Raw genomic sequence first — 15,000 nt, 5'->3', positions numbered from 1 at the left:
TAAAGCTTCTGTGATATTATGAGGTGAAATGCAAAATCATTATTGCCAATAAAATAGAAAATGAACAACTATTTAGTAGTGCTCTTAAAATGAATTTGCTTTTTAAAGATGTAAACACAGTGTTTTATACAAACCCAGTTTCCGAACAAATTTTATTTTTGGTAGATCTTACTTAGCTAGGCTTTCAAACAAGATTACCAAAATTTTCTGATGTGACAATCATAAATATCTCTAATAATTAACAACCACATACCAAATAACTGACATAAACAACATTGAGTATGATGTGAACAAACAAGTCGAGAAACAGTTGTTTAGCAATTTTGAGGGATTTTACTTTAAAGAAAGTACAAATGTTAGTTTACCTTTGTATGCCAATTTAACATTTATATACAAAAATAAAAATAATTCCAGCAATACTTTCGTCTCTTTTTGCAACTAAAAAGGATTCTCCTAATTTTTTTGCTAGAATGCTATGTCAGCTGATTCTGAGAACATAAACTTTAGTCGTTGTAAAAGGCAGAAGATCATTTATTATATACATATTACAATAATATACTAAGATGTAATAATACAGTATAAATAGATTCACAGTATTGAAAAATCACTGGCTGTATATCACGATCAGTTACTGTTGCAGTGTGGGGTCTGCAGTTCGAGGTTGAAACCAGCATTCTTTGGAAGCTTGAATTTCAAGTCAGTGGCCTTGTGGGCTTTTACCTTGTGAATAGGTTTCATCTAGTGAAATAATAATAATATTTTATTGAATTTAATGGCAGAATTTATGGAATTGATCTTATACAAATTATCTCAATTCTTCTAATAACTTGCTTCATTGGCACACCGGTATTTCTAACCAGCTGTCCGATGTTCATCATGCTGAAGGTCATCAACAGAATTTCAGGCTGGTGTTATCAAAGACGGGGGACGGGGATCAGGGACAGGCTAAGAGTCTGTGTCAGGTATTCCTGTGTCTTGTAGGTCAGAAACACTGTAGTAGTCCGGGGGCAAGACATATTTCTTATGATATGTTGGCTAACTCGTTTGGCCTTCCTCAGGATGGGATCACTGTGTGTAATGAGCTTCGGTGGGATTTGCGCTATTTATTGCAATTAGGTGGCTTGTTATAAATAGCGCAAAATCTCACCAAAATTGCTCATTGCACACGGCAATCTCGTCCCAGGACGGACGGATGATGAGGTGGCCAAAATATGTAGGCGTCCTTAAGAAGAAACCTGAAAAATATGAAGAAGGCATATTAACCGCCCTGATGACTACGGCCTGTTCCCGACTTACGAGACACACTAGAATGCCTGACGCTGACTCTTAGTCTGTCCCTGAACCCCCACCATCTTTGATAACACCAGCCCGAAAATTCTGTATATTATATCTAATATCTACTGAATGATGCACGTCGAACAGCCGCTTAGAAATACCAGTGTGTCAGAGAAGCAAGTTATTAGAAGAATTGAGAGAATTCTGTATGTATAAGACCAGTTCTGTAAATTGTGCCATTGTATTCAGTAAAACATTTTTGAAAGAATGTCTGTTTCCAGAATAATGATAATGATAATGAATACAGCTGTAATAGCTTTGACTTATGCAATTGAATACTGTGAGCGTAACACCTAGCCTAGGTTAATAGTTCACACATGCACATTCTCTATCCCGTGTATGGTAATTCAGTATAGCAATAATAAGTTCGTGAACAGAAATACAGTACTAGTGGTGATAAAACCATGGTAGGTTGTATGCGTAAACACAGGTAGGCTGCCTAACTACTGAATTGTCATTTACGAGAGAGAGCGAGAGAGAAAAATAAATTGTTTATAAGCATATGGAGTGTTTAACAGTCTGGCATATTGACAAGATTAGTTGAGGAAGGGTACAGAGTTGCCTGTGAACACTTGTGCAAGTAATAGGAAAATGAAAACTGCATTCTCTCTCTCTCTCTCTCTCTCTCTCTTCTCTCTCTCTCTCTCTCTCTCTCTCTCTCTCTCATGTAGATAGTTTGATTTTCCCCCATCAATTTGTCCTTATCACCATTAGCGAGATATAAGTAGTACATTTGTACAAATACAGTTTTGTACATGAACTTCCCTGCCAGATATATACTTAGCTATAGTCTCCGACGTTCCGACAGAATTTCAAATCTCGCGGCACACGCGACAGGTAGGTCAGGTGGTCTACCTTACCCGCCGCTGGGTGGCGGGCGTATGAACCAATCTATCTCTCCAGCCAGATTTTTTTCTGTCGCTGAAGCGATAACAACTGTTGTCGTTTCTTCCGATATATTCTTCATTTCTCGCTTGCCTGGGGATTGATTTGAACATTTTGGTGACGTATTCGCTCTATGTTGGCTTGGCATACGCTGATTGTGGACCGTTATTGACTTTGCGCTGGATTTTCCTGTAGAATGTCTGATTTTGATTCTGTTTCCAAAACTCCGGTTTTGTTTAGAGTATGTGTGACCGATGGATGTAAGGTGAGGTTACCGAAAGCTGCGGTGGACCCTCACACTTTCTGTGTTAAATGTAGGGGGAATGAATGTTCGTTTAGTAACCCGTGTCAAGAGTGTGAGGTTTTGAACGAAGATGAATATAAGGCTCTTTCTTCTTATATTAGGAAACTTGAAAGGGATAGGGTACGTAAAGCTTCTTTCAAGGAGCTCGAGCAGGTCGAGAATGAGTGAGAATGAAACTAACATTAATGTAGTTTAGAACCTTCCTCCCAGGTCTCAGCTCCTGCTCCCCGCACCGAAGCCGTAGATTCGTCTTCGGAGGCGGCGGCATCAAAAGCTTCCTTGTGTTCTAAGGAAGACAAGAATCTTCGTACTGAGCAAGGTAAGAAGTGTCAGTGATGATAAGTGCAGTGTACCCAGTGATGTGGAGGGTGCGTCTGACCGGCTCCTTAGTGCCTCCAGGCCTAGACCTCTTCCAGACTCCCAGTTCCAGTGGAGGAGGAGGAAAGCCTAAGCCGCAGGAGGGGCTAGGGAGGGAGAGCCCCCACCGGTCAGGCGATCCCCTCGCGACAGTCCTGAGTTTCGCTCCCATGGCTGGCCTTGGATCGTAAGAAGAAGAATATTCTTCGCCAGTGTTTTTCGTCATCCTTCTCCTTCGCCGAAAGCGCGTGGTGGAGCTCTAAGGAGGCGTCACGCCCGTTGAAGAGGGCTGCGGAGGCTCCCTTCAGTACGTTCGCCAGTCCCAGCCCAAGACTTTTTCTGATGTAGCTTCCTTGCAAGCAAAGAAGCCTAGGAGATCCGGTGATCGCCCTCCTTCTCCCGCGCCTCGCGCTGAGCTTGCTTCGGAAGAAGATCCTGGGGATACTCCTTCTCGAGTACTAGCGGGCCTACAAGCTCAGACACAGCCTTGGCGGACTCCTTGGCATCGAGATCGCGTAGAAGGAAGGATTTGTCTCTCCCGATCAAGAGATCGAGGCGCGTTTCGTCGGAAGAGCGCTCTCCTTGTAATCGGCGTTCTCCTTCTTTGAGGATTCTTCTACTCATCGTAACATTTCACGAGAGGAACACCACTCCCGCTCGGAGGTGTCGAGACGCCATTCGACGGATAGGCGCTCCTTGGACTATGAAGATATTTCCTCAAATCGGATTCCTGCTCGGGTAGACGCTCAGCCCCCCTTCTGTTTCTCCTTCTTCTAGAGTTCGTGCAGAAGAGAGAGTCGCTCAGGTCATAGGAAGACTTGGTTTCGTCGTCTCCGTCTCTTCTTTCTTCTCCTCGTCTTCTCAGAGAACCTAGGAATGCCCTTCTGAAAGTAGTGGCGCACTTCTCCTTCCGACTACTGTAGTCGGGCGTCGGATAACGTGAACCTGGTAGGCGCTCATCGCACGGAGTTCGCGTCCTCCCCTGTAAGACATCAAGAGTCTAGTTAGGAGCCCTGCTCCTGGTAAGCGTCATTCGTTTAGTAGCTGTTCTCCTGGAGAAAGACACCTTGATCCTCGTTTGCTTCGCTTCTCCTAGTAGGCGCTCTTCGTTCTCGAGACTCCCTACTCCTGACGGTCTCTCCTCTTGCTAGAAGTCAAGAACGCCTCAAGCGCCCTGATTCTGTTAGGTTCGCTCAGGAGCCTTACAGGACGTTCTCTCCCCTTGGTAAGGACCAAGATCTCGCAGAACGCCCTGTTTTCCTTTAAGCGCTCGGAGCGTAGCAGCCGCTCTCCGCTTCGTAGCATCAAGAGCCTCTAAAGCGCCCTGCTCCTGAAAGGCGCCCTATTTTTAGCAACGTTTCGCCGCTTGGTAGGCGCCAGGATTACCACCCTAAGCGCCCTGTGACAGAGAGCGCTCGGCGCCTAGTAGCCGCTCTCCTCACATCGGCGACAGGATCTTAGCAGGCGCTCTCCCTCTCGTAGTTTCCCTAGGGATAGACGTGGTCTTTCTAGAGAATGCGAGTTTAGACCAAAGAATTTTCGGAAATAAGCGTCTTCTTTTACAACTCGTCGTTCTCCTGTACGCCTTTCTACTTTGGAATCTTCTCCTCATTCAAGACGTTTGTCTCCTTCATCGCACTGTACCCCAGCTAGGAAATCATCTAAGGATTCTCCCTAAGATCCTCATCCCCGTTCTCCTCCTCAAGAAGACCAGGAAGCCTCTGAGGAAGAAACTAATACATCGCAACAGTTTCTTCGTACAAGAAAGCTCACAGAACTTCTCCTTCAGGAGTCGGAGAGTCTTTGAGCCCTACTGCTCCTCCTTCTCCACATTCGTTGTTTTCCCACAGCGAAAGCAACGAAAGGATCTTCGTGTGTGAGAATGAAGCCGACTCTTTCTATGAAGAAAGCGCTCAAGAGTTTCGGTTCATGGATGCGTACTAAATAAGAGGAAGCGGGTGGAAAAACAATGTTTGCCTTCCCTCCGTCGAAGCTTTCAGAAGGACAGGATTTTGGTATGAAGACAGGAGAACCCTTGGGACTGGGCCTTCCGTCTTCAGCTGACGCAGATTTTTCGGCACTAGTAGACGCCACTAGAAGATCAGCTTTGAATTCGGCCAGAACTAACGTGGGCAATGAATGAAATGGATCACATTCTAAAGGCATTTTAGAGTCTTGGAAGTTTTCAACTTTCTCGATGGTCCCTCGGAGTCCTAGCCAAGAAAACTCAAGGACCGGACACGTTTTCTCCGGAGGATTTGAATTGTGTCTTATCCTGTATGGATAAACTCGGTGAGAGATGGGGCCAGCGAAATAGCTTCACTGTTTGGAGCAGGGGTCTTGAAGAAAAGATCAGTTTTTTGCTCATTTTTAACAAAGTCGGTCTCACATGCTCAGAGATCGTCTTTGCTTTTTGCCCCTCTCTCTACACAGCTGTTTCCTAAACACCTGGTTCAAGACATTTCGAAGGCTCTCTCTGCCAAAGCTACGCAGGACCTTCTAGCACAGTCTGCAAGGAAAGCCGCGCCCTACCTTCCAGACTAAGACAAAGAAGCTAAGCCGACCTCTCAGGAACCCTTTCGAGGGACATCTACCTCTAGATCCTCTTCGTTCAGAGGTCGGAAACCAAACAGAAGAGGGAGGACTTTTACGAAGTCAATCAAACCTCCCAAGTAAGACTCAAGTTCCTTCAGACAACTGTAGGGAGGCCGCCAGGCTTTTACAGTTTGCAGAGTCTGGGCCCAGAAAGAACCAGATGCCTGGCCTGTCAATTTTGAGGAAGGGCTATCTAATCCCGTTCTCTTCGAGGCCATCCCTTGACGAATACCCCGAGGGAGTTGAACGGCCAGATACCAGGGACCCCATCATGAATCAGCCCTCCGACTAGCGGTAGATCAGATGCTGAAAAGGAGGCGATCGAACTAGTGGCAGATCATCTTTCGGCAGGCTTTTACAACCGCCTGTTCCTAGTTCCGAAATCCTCAGGGGATGGAGACCGGTGTTGGATGTAAGCGCCCTGAACTTCTTCGTCGAAAAGAAGAAGTTCACGATGGAGACCACTGCCTCGGTGTTACAGCAGCACTCCGTCCAGGGGACTGGATGGTGTCCTTGGACTTACAGGACGCTTACGTCCACGTACCAATCCATCCTTCCTCGAGGAAGTTTCTAAGATTCATGATGGGGGGAAGAATCTTCCAATTCAGGGCCCTGTGTTTTGGCTCCACACGGTCAAGTCTTTACGGCCATCATGAGGAATGTGGCACAATGGCTTCAACCTGGAAGGGGTGAGGATTTCGCTCTATCTCGACGATTGGCTTATAAGGCCAATTCCAGAGATCGTTGTCTGAAGGACTTGAAGAAAACCCTGGATTTGACTTATTCCTTAGGACTTCTGGTCAATCTGCAGAAGTCAAGTCTGATTCCCGCTCAAGAGTGCGTTTATCTGGGGATCCAGATGAACTCTCTGAGTTTTCGGGCTTTTCCGTCACAGGAGAGGATAGCCCGGGTGGGGACTCGAAAAAGTAACAACCTTCTTAGGGAAAGAAGTATGCACAGTGAGGGAGTGGATGAGTCTGCTGGGGACGCTCTCCTCACTGAGCAATTTGTTTTCCCTAGGAAGGTTGCACCTGAGACCGCTCCAATTCTTTCTTCATCGGAATTGGAGTCGTCCTTCTCAGGATTTGAAGTTCTCCCTGTCAATTACTCTTCAAATCAAGAAGGAGTTAGCATGGTGGGCGGATCCCGACAAGTTCTCGCAGGGACTGCCTCTTCAATCCCAGAAACCCAGCCTGGTGTTGTTCTCCGATGCGTCGGAAACAGGTTGGGGGGCGACTCTGGGAACCAAGGAGGTGTCAGGAACCTGGATGGGGGACCAGTCTTCCTGGCACATCAACAGGAAAGAACTAATAGCCGTGTGGCTTGCTCTGAAAGAGATTCGAGTCAGATGTGACAGGAGCAGGTTGTGCAAATAAACTCGGACAACACACGGCTCTGGCATACATCAGGAACAGGGGGGAGGGGGGACGCATTCCTTCTCTCTGTACGAAACAGCAAGAGATCTTCTTCTGTGGACAGAAGAAAGGGGGATAAAACTTCTCACCAGATTCGTACAGGGAGAAAGGAATGTAAGGGCAGATCTCCTCAGCAGGAAAGATCAGGTCCTTCCCACAGAGTGGACTCTGCACCAAGATGTTTGCCAGAGCCTTTGGAAGTTGTGGGGCAGGCCTCTCTTAGACCTGTTTGCAACTGCAAAGAACAAAAGACTGGATCTGTATTGCTCTCCCATCTCGGATCCAGGAGCAATAGGGATAGACGCTCTCCTACTCGATTGGAAAGGACTCGATGTATACGCGTTTCCCCCCCTTCCCCCCTTCAAGATTCTGGGGTTGACTTTAAAAAAGTTCGCAGAGTCAGATTCCGCGAGGATGACTTTGATAGCTCCCTTTTGGCCAGCACAAGATTGGTTCACAGAGGTGCTGGAATGGCTAGTGGATTTTCCAAGATCGCTTCCTCTAAGGAGCGATCTACTCAGAACAGCCCCACTTCAACAGGTACCACAAAAACCTCCCCGCTCTCAGTCTGACTGGCTTCAGACTGTCCAGAAACTGGTCAGAGCGAAAGGCTTTTCGTCAGCAGCTGCTAAGGCAATCGCTAGAGCGAGGAGGTCTTCCACATTACGAGTGTACCAATCGAAGTGGGATGTCTTCAGAAGATGGTGCAAGAGGAATAACGTTTCCTCTTCCAGTACCTCTGTGAATCAAATTGCAGACTTCTTTTTATTCTTAAGACAAGAATGTGGCTTAGTCGTTTCGACGATTAAAGGCTATCGTAGTATGTTTGGCGAATGTCTTCAGGCACAGGGCCTCAACTTATCGGAAGATAAGGACCTACAGGACCTTATTAGGTCGTTTAAATACAACGAAAATGCAGTATCCTAAGACACCTAGCTGGAATTTGGATGTAGTCCTTCAATTCCTTGGGTCCTCTAGGTTTGAACCCCCTAATTCAGCCTCATTCAGAGACCTTACCAGGAAAAGACTGTTTTTGATGGCTCTAGCTTCCGCCAGAAGAGTGAGTGAGCTTCAGGCGATTGATGGTAATGTGGGTTTTAAGGAGGACTCTCTCATTTGCTCTTTCCTTCCATGGTTTTCTTGCAAAAAAGAATGAGAACCCATCAAGTCCATGGCCCAAGAACTTCGAGATTCGTGGGTTATCTTCTTTGGTAGAGAAGAACCCGAGAGAACTCTTTGCCCAGTGAGAATGGTGAAATACTACCTTAGAAGAAAAGAGCAACTGAAAGCCAACCGAGAGGTCCTGTGGTGTTCAGTAAAAGACCCTACTCGTCCATTGTCGAAGAACGATTGTCCTTCTTCTTGAGAAGCCTCATCAAAGAAGCACACGGATCCTGCAGGAAGAAGACATCTTAGGCTTCTTAAAGTGAAAGCACACGAAGTAAGAGCCATAGCAACTACTCTTGCTTTCAACAAGAATATGTCCGTGCGAAATCTGATTGAGACAACTTTCTGGAGATGTCAGTCAGTGTTCGCGAACCACTACTTACGTGTATGTGAGAATCACTTATGAAAAATGCTTCGCCTTGGGCCCGTACGTATCTGCGGATTCAGTGCTGGGGCAGGGAGCTGGAACTCATCCTGTTTAGTAGTATAAATTTTTCCCCCTTGTATTTGTTGTTGTTGGTTGCCTTAAAGAGGATGCATGAAGGCATCTCTTTAGGTCGTAATACTAATCTTTAGTAGTTTGGTTAGGTGGTCTGATGATGTGGTGGCTCCTTTGCAGTAGTAAGTGGGTTAGGACCTGTTTTAAGATAGGGACGAAACTCCCTTCCCTTTAAACAAAGGATCCGACTTTTGGATTCGACCACACTAAAGGGATCACATATCCCAGTGGGTAAAGTCCGAGAGATCCTTTCAGCATCAGGTTCCACGTCCTATTGCTTAGCTCTCCATGGCAACGCAGACGCCGGAGAGAATATCAATGAAGTCTTCTGCCTGAACAGGTAAGAACCAAGGTTATTTATATCCTACAACATCAGTTGTTTCTTATCTCTCCTTATTACTTTAGCTGTCTCTTACCCTCCACCAAGGGTGCCAATCAGCTAAGTATATATCTGGCAGGGAAGTTCATGTACAAAAATGATATTGTTAAACTACAATAAAGTTTTGTACATACTTACCTGGCAGATATATACGTCTAATGGCCCACCCAGCCTCCCCTCAGGAGACAGGTGAAAGAGAAAAAATCTGGCTGGAGAGATAGATTGGTTCATACGCCCGCCACCCAGCGGCGGGTAAGGTAGACCACCTGACCTACCTGTCGCGTGTGCCGCGAGATTTGAAATTCTGTCGGAACGTCGGAGACTATAGCTAAGTATATATCTGCCAGGTAAGTATGTACAAAACTTTATTGTAGTTTAACAATATCATACTTGCACTGAGTAAGGTGCATTAAAAAGTTGCACTATATTTAGACGTAAGTTTTAAGTTGAATTGTACATTTTACTTGTTTTTGTGATATAAGTGTTTTATGTCTTTTCAGGTGAAAGTGCTTATAGAATCAAAATTAACTTCTGAAAAAGTTAAATTCCTTGTGAAATCAGAGAAGGAATATTCAAATGGCAGAACGCTGTGGATTTTAACTACAAGTCTTTACTCCATATGTGAACTGGACAACCATCCAGAGTGCAAGTCATGTAGTAATAGATTGCAGTATCTCTTCACTCGTTCTCAACCCTCCAAGACAGAAATTGCTGAAAAGGTGCAAGATATTTTATATCATACTAACAAAACATGCTCATCGATACAGACTGATCTGGGCCTTAATGGCACAGTGCTTATTGTTCCTCCAATCCCAGCTCGTATTGTGCAGGAAGCAGCATCCAGAAGTCATGATGAGCTTCACAGAATGTGTGATATGCATGGTACCCCATGTGCTAGTGATGTGGTTCTGTTTAGACTTCATATATTTTACAATATTTTGTGTGATGCTTGGTCGAGTTTGGCTATTGAATGGCTTTTACCATTTGGGAAGCAGTCCCTTTTCCATGATTTTCAAAATGCATTTAGAGGCAAGAACCTTTTATCTATTAAAAATAAAGAACCTCATGAGTATGTAGAGAAGCAATGGCTATTAATAGTGAATGTTCTAATACAAATGGCTCTTGATGGTACTCTTTCTAAAGATTATGACTTACCTAACTTGAGTAATCTAAAGGATCTGTCTGCTGGTATGCTGACATTGCACCATAAAGAGCCTGTTAATGCTGAAAGTGATGAAAACAGTGAACAGGCAAATATATTTGAACATTGTGTTATTGTGGGGAACTCATCATTTTTCACCGAGTTGAAAGAAATGTTGAAAGGTTTGCCAGTTTCATTTCTTGAGAAATCAATGGATTTGGATGAAGAGGGAGTTAACTATTATTAAAGCAGAAAAAGACAACTACCCTGAGAACACAGTATGGCTTATTATTCGTGGTGTGTCAGAAATAGCAGAGCTCACTGATGTATCACCAAGGTGTGAGGAAGCAAAGTGTGATGACCCTTTATATGTGTTTGTTCTGAAAAATGATAAAACCGGTAATCCAGATTTCAAAGGATTAAGTATATCTGAGATGGTTGAAAAAGTGTTGACTCGGGTTATAGAATTTTCCCTTACTGTTACAAAACACTTACATGATAGGTCAGGTGTGTTTCTGGCCCCTATTATACCTGTTTCAGCATATTTTGGAGGCATTAATTCTGCTTTGTCTCATGACAAGCTACATGAGTATGCAGATAAGGATCCCTCCATCCCTGTCTTGGCCGGGTCATCTAAAGAGTGGATATCATCAGTACTTGAATTAGATAAACAATGGTTGAAAATGATTCTAGACATGTGAATGAAGAATCTACAGAGTATCAATACTTCAGAAGCAATGGAAATCATCTAGTAATGTGCTGATGTTTACTAATGTGCCTGGCAAGAACACACGATTGCTAAAAGCACAGTCAGCTTGGGGTGAGAATTTGAAGGCTATTATTTCAAGTCTTCTTAGCCAGGAAAAGAAGAAAAAGGATGAAGTGAACCTCGCATTGAAAGCTGCAGGTAAGTTAAGAGTGATGTATTATTATTATGGGGAACCTTAACTATGAGTGAAAGATTCAAACAAAAACTTAAATGAATATAGTACAGTTAGCTACCAGTCATTCACAGAATACATTACTAAACCCATTGTCAGCTTTATTGTATGCATTATTGTTATTATTATCATTATTATTATTATTATTATTATTATTAAAAGAAAACTCATAATCACATGATTTAATAAAATAAAATGGAAAAGTAAATCCACAATAATATGTCTGTTTGATCTTGTTATTTAAAATACAAAGCAGAAAGCTTCCGATGACCTGCACGGTCTTCCTTGTCAATCTGATTATAATTACTCACAGTGATCATACAAAAACTTTGTTTTCTGACTAGTTTACAAATAGCATGTTTGAAGAAGGGTAGTTGGCTCTTCACGTTATCCCTTCATTCTCCAACGGCAAACCAGCTAATCGCCTAGATCTCCGAAGTGGCAGTTCGTCTCTTGAATCATTTGGTCTGTTGTCCATAGCAGCTTGGGCGGCTGCAACAAGGGACACGGGATGTGTCCCTGTTACCTGATCAAAAGAAGATGAGGCAGCGGCAGTATCAAGAGGTGGCTAGATTATTGGTGTATTACTATGCAAGCTTTCTCTGTTATAATTTCTTATAAAATGACAGCAATTTATTTATTTAAAATAAAATCTATTTGCATAAAGGCTTTATTGCCTTCCATAGAGGGACCCCTGTTAATAAATGCTCCTTCCACCAACCTTCTAATACCTGTACCTTTATTATTGAAAATTAATTTTGACTCGCTCCAATTTGTGCAGTGATCGTCATTTAAACTATGTGAGACTAGTGCATTATTCTCAGCATGCAAAGTATAAGCTCTTTTGTGTTCATTGATTCTGATTGGTAGTCCCCTCCCACTTTCGCCGTAATATTTCTTATCGCAATCCAAACAAGGTATTTCATAAACACCAATTTCTTTGTTAAAGCTTTGGTTGGAATTATTATTTTGCATGAGACAGCCTTTGAGTGTATTCTTATAGTTGAAGACCAGGTTGACCTTTTCTTCACCTTTTTCATTAACTGTTTTTCTAATATTTTGTAAGTTAGGATTAAATGGTAAGGTTAGATACTTTTTTATTCTCTTTTGTATTCATATTGACTTTTTATGTAGAAAATGCTTTTGGCTTTATAAAATTTTCTGGATAGCATAATTTTCCAAAAACTACTTTTATATGATGAAATTCGCTGTCAATATATTCAGGATCACATATTTTCAAGGCTCTTAGAATGAAATTTATCATTATATTTTGCTTTACTTCATTATTATGAAAAGAATATAAGTGGACATGAGCTTCAGCATAAGTCACTTTTCAGTAAACACTAAATTCAAAACTAAATGTAATAGGGTCATGGTATACCAAAACATCCAGAATGGGCAGCTTATTTTCACTTCATATTTCCACTGGTAAGTTGAATGGAACATAATATGCTATTGACATATCTCAAAAACTGTTCAAAGTCAATTTTGTTATTACCTTGGAAAATTACAAAGAACAACCGTTGAACAATATCTTACCCAAATGAGTGGTTTTTAGATTTGGATCACATTTGGAGAGGATTTCAATTTCTACAAATTCCATGCACAAATTTGCAAGTATGGGGGATAAGGGTGAACCCATGGCTACGCCAAATTTTTGTTTATAGCCTTCATTGTTGAATGAAAAATTGTGGATGAGACATAGACGAATCAAGTCTAAAAACTGTTCAAGTAGGAATAGGGAGGTCAACATTTCCAATTTCTGACTGTTCCTTTAATTTTGTAAGGACAAACTGTAGAGGCACATTAGTGAAAAGGGCCATAAAAATTTTTATTATAAATAATGCCTTCACTAAAGCCAAAAGCATTTTCTACATAAAAAGTCAATATGAATACAAAAAAGAATAAAAAAAAGTATCTAACCTTACCATTTAATCCTAACTTACGAAATATTGGAAAGACAGTTAATGAAAAAGGTGAAGAAAAGGTCAACCTGGTCTTCAACTATAAGAATACACTCAAAGGCTGTCTCATGCAAAATAATAACTCCAACTAAAGCTTTAACAAAGAAATTGGCATTTATGAAATACCTTGTCTGGATTGCGATAAGAAATATTACGGAGAAAGTGGGAGGGGACTACCAATCAGAATCAATGAACACAAAAGAGCTTATACTTTGCATGCTGAGAATAATGCACTAGTCTCACATAGTTTAAATGACGATCACCGCATAAATTGGAACGAGTCAAAAGTAATTTTCAATAGTAAAGATACAGGTACAGTGTTCCCCCCGTATTCGCGGGTGATGTGTACCAGACACCTCCATGAATAGCTAAAACCCGCAAATAATTAGAACCACCACTAAAAATGCTTATAATTACCTATCTTGAAAGTTCAGATACCAGATGTATACCTTAAATAACATCCTACTTCAAATATACCTAAAATTACTAACCTATTACTGTATTTAATCTTTGAGGTTATATTATTAATATAATTTCAAAGTCATCTTAAACATTTTACCAATAACAATATATACCTACAGCCTATAACAGAGAGAGAGAGAGAGAGAGAGAGGCCATTGAATGGCAACATCATATATCTGACCATCAAGAGCAAAATTATGAATTATTCCTGAGACAGAAAGAATAATAATGGAGAGAGAGAGAGAGAGAGCTTACCTTACCTTACAGACCTTTCATCTTGTTCTGGTTGCCCCAGGTCCCTCAGTGTGAGGCACCTCTCAATGTCTACCAAGAGTTGCTAATGCATCTTCTGATATATTTTGTTCATCTTCCAATCTTGGATGGTCTGGGATGCAGCTTAGGTATTGGTCGAGCTTATTCTTAAACACATCTACTCCCACTCCTTATATATTCCTCAGATGAGCTGGCAATGCATTGAATAGACGCTGCATTGTCAATTAATGTCCTGTGTCCTTTCCTTAGTTTTCCTGGTATAGTTTTGGGCACTATTAATCTACCTCTGCTTGCTCTTTCTGATATTTTTAGCTCCATGATGTTTTCGGCAATTCCTTCTATCTGTTTCCATGCCTGAATTATCATGTAGCGTTCTCTTCTCCTTTCTAGACTATATAATTTTATAATTTTAAAAATTGTAGTCTTTCCTAGTAGTCAAGATCCTTAACTTCTTCTATTTTAGCTGTAAAGGACCTTTTTACACTCTCTATTTGTGCAATATCCTTTTGATAGTGTGGGTACCATATCATATTGCAATATTCATGTGTTCAGCTTTTCTTGTTTTGAAGTGCCGTAATGACATTCCCATTTTTACTTTGCATTTTGGCAATAGAATTGCTATTTGATCATTGCATAACATGTTCCTATTCAACATCACACCAAGGTCTTTAACTGCTTCCTTATTTGTGATTTTCTTGTTATTAGGTCCCTTATATGCATATAGCTTTCCTTCTCTGTCTCCATAATTTATTGATTCAAATTTATCAGAGTTAAATACCATCCTATTTACCTCTGCCCATTCATATACTCTGTTAAGGTCTCTTATTTTTGTGTCATCGGCAAAACTACTCACTACCAAGTCCTTAACATTACTGTGTATGTCTGCAATCATAATAACAAACAGCTATGCAGCTAGCACCGTACCTTGTGGCACACCGGATATTATCTTAGCTTCATCCGATTTCTCATCATTTGCAATAACTATCTGTTTTCTGTCGTGTAAAAATTCTTTTATCCATCTTCCTACTGTATCCACTATATTATGTTTTCTAATTTTCTTCGCTAATATATTATGGTCTACCTTGTCAAAAGCTTTTGCAAAGTCTAGATAAACCACATCTGTTTTTTTATTCCGCTTTTCATATTTTTATATATGTTCTTACGGTGGACTAACAGTTGGGTTTCTGTACTTTTTGCGGGTACAAAACCATGTTGTCCTATACTAAACAAATGATTTTTTATTAAATGTTTCATAATATTTTTCTTCATTACCCTTTCATACA

General features: G+C 41.7%; 2 protein-coding genes across 2 annotated transcripts in view; one reads left to right on the top strand and one right to left on the bottom strand.

Annotated features, from left to right (window-relative positions):
- LOC135204176 (uncharacterized) overlaps positions 1–10,787 on the top strand; it is a 20,702-nt gene extending 9,915 nt beyond the window's left edge. Inside the window, exon 2 of the mRNA XM_064234232.1 lies at positions 9,437–10,787. Within this exon, the coding sequence (XP_064090302.1) occupies positions 9,437–10,324 (888 nt within the window). The 3' untranslated portion in view covers positions 10,325–10,787. The remainder of the gene's footprint in view (positions 1–9,436) is intronic.
- Positions 1–15,000, bottom strand: part of LOC135205599 (uncharacterized) — a 349,446-nt gene that overhangs the window by 329,562 nt on the left and 4,884 nt on the right. The gene's annotated exons all lie outside the window — the stretch shown is intronic.

This window comes from Macrobrachium nipponense, chromosome 24, assembly GCF_015104395.2.
Source record: "Macrobrachium nipponense isolate FS-2020 chromosome 24, ASM1510439v2, whole genome shotgun sequence".
Taxonomy (NCBI): domain Eukaryota; kingdom Metazoa; phylum Arthropoda; class Malacostraca; order Decapoda; family Palaemonidae; genus Macrobrachium; species Macrobrachium nipponense.
The sequence above is the reverse complement of the archived record's forward strand: the minus strand, read 5'-3'. Positions and strand labels throughout refer to the sequence as shown.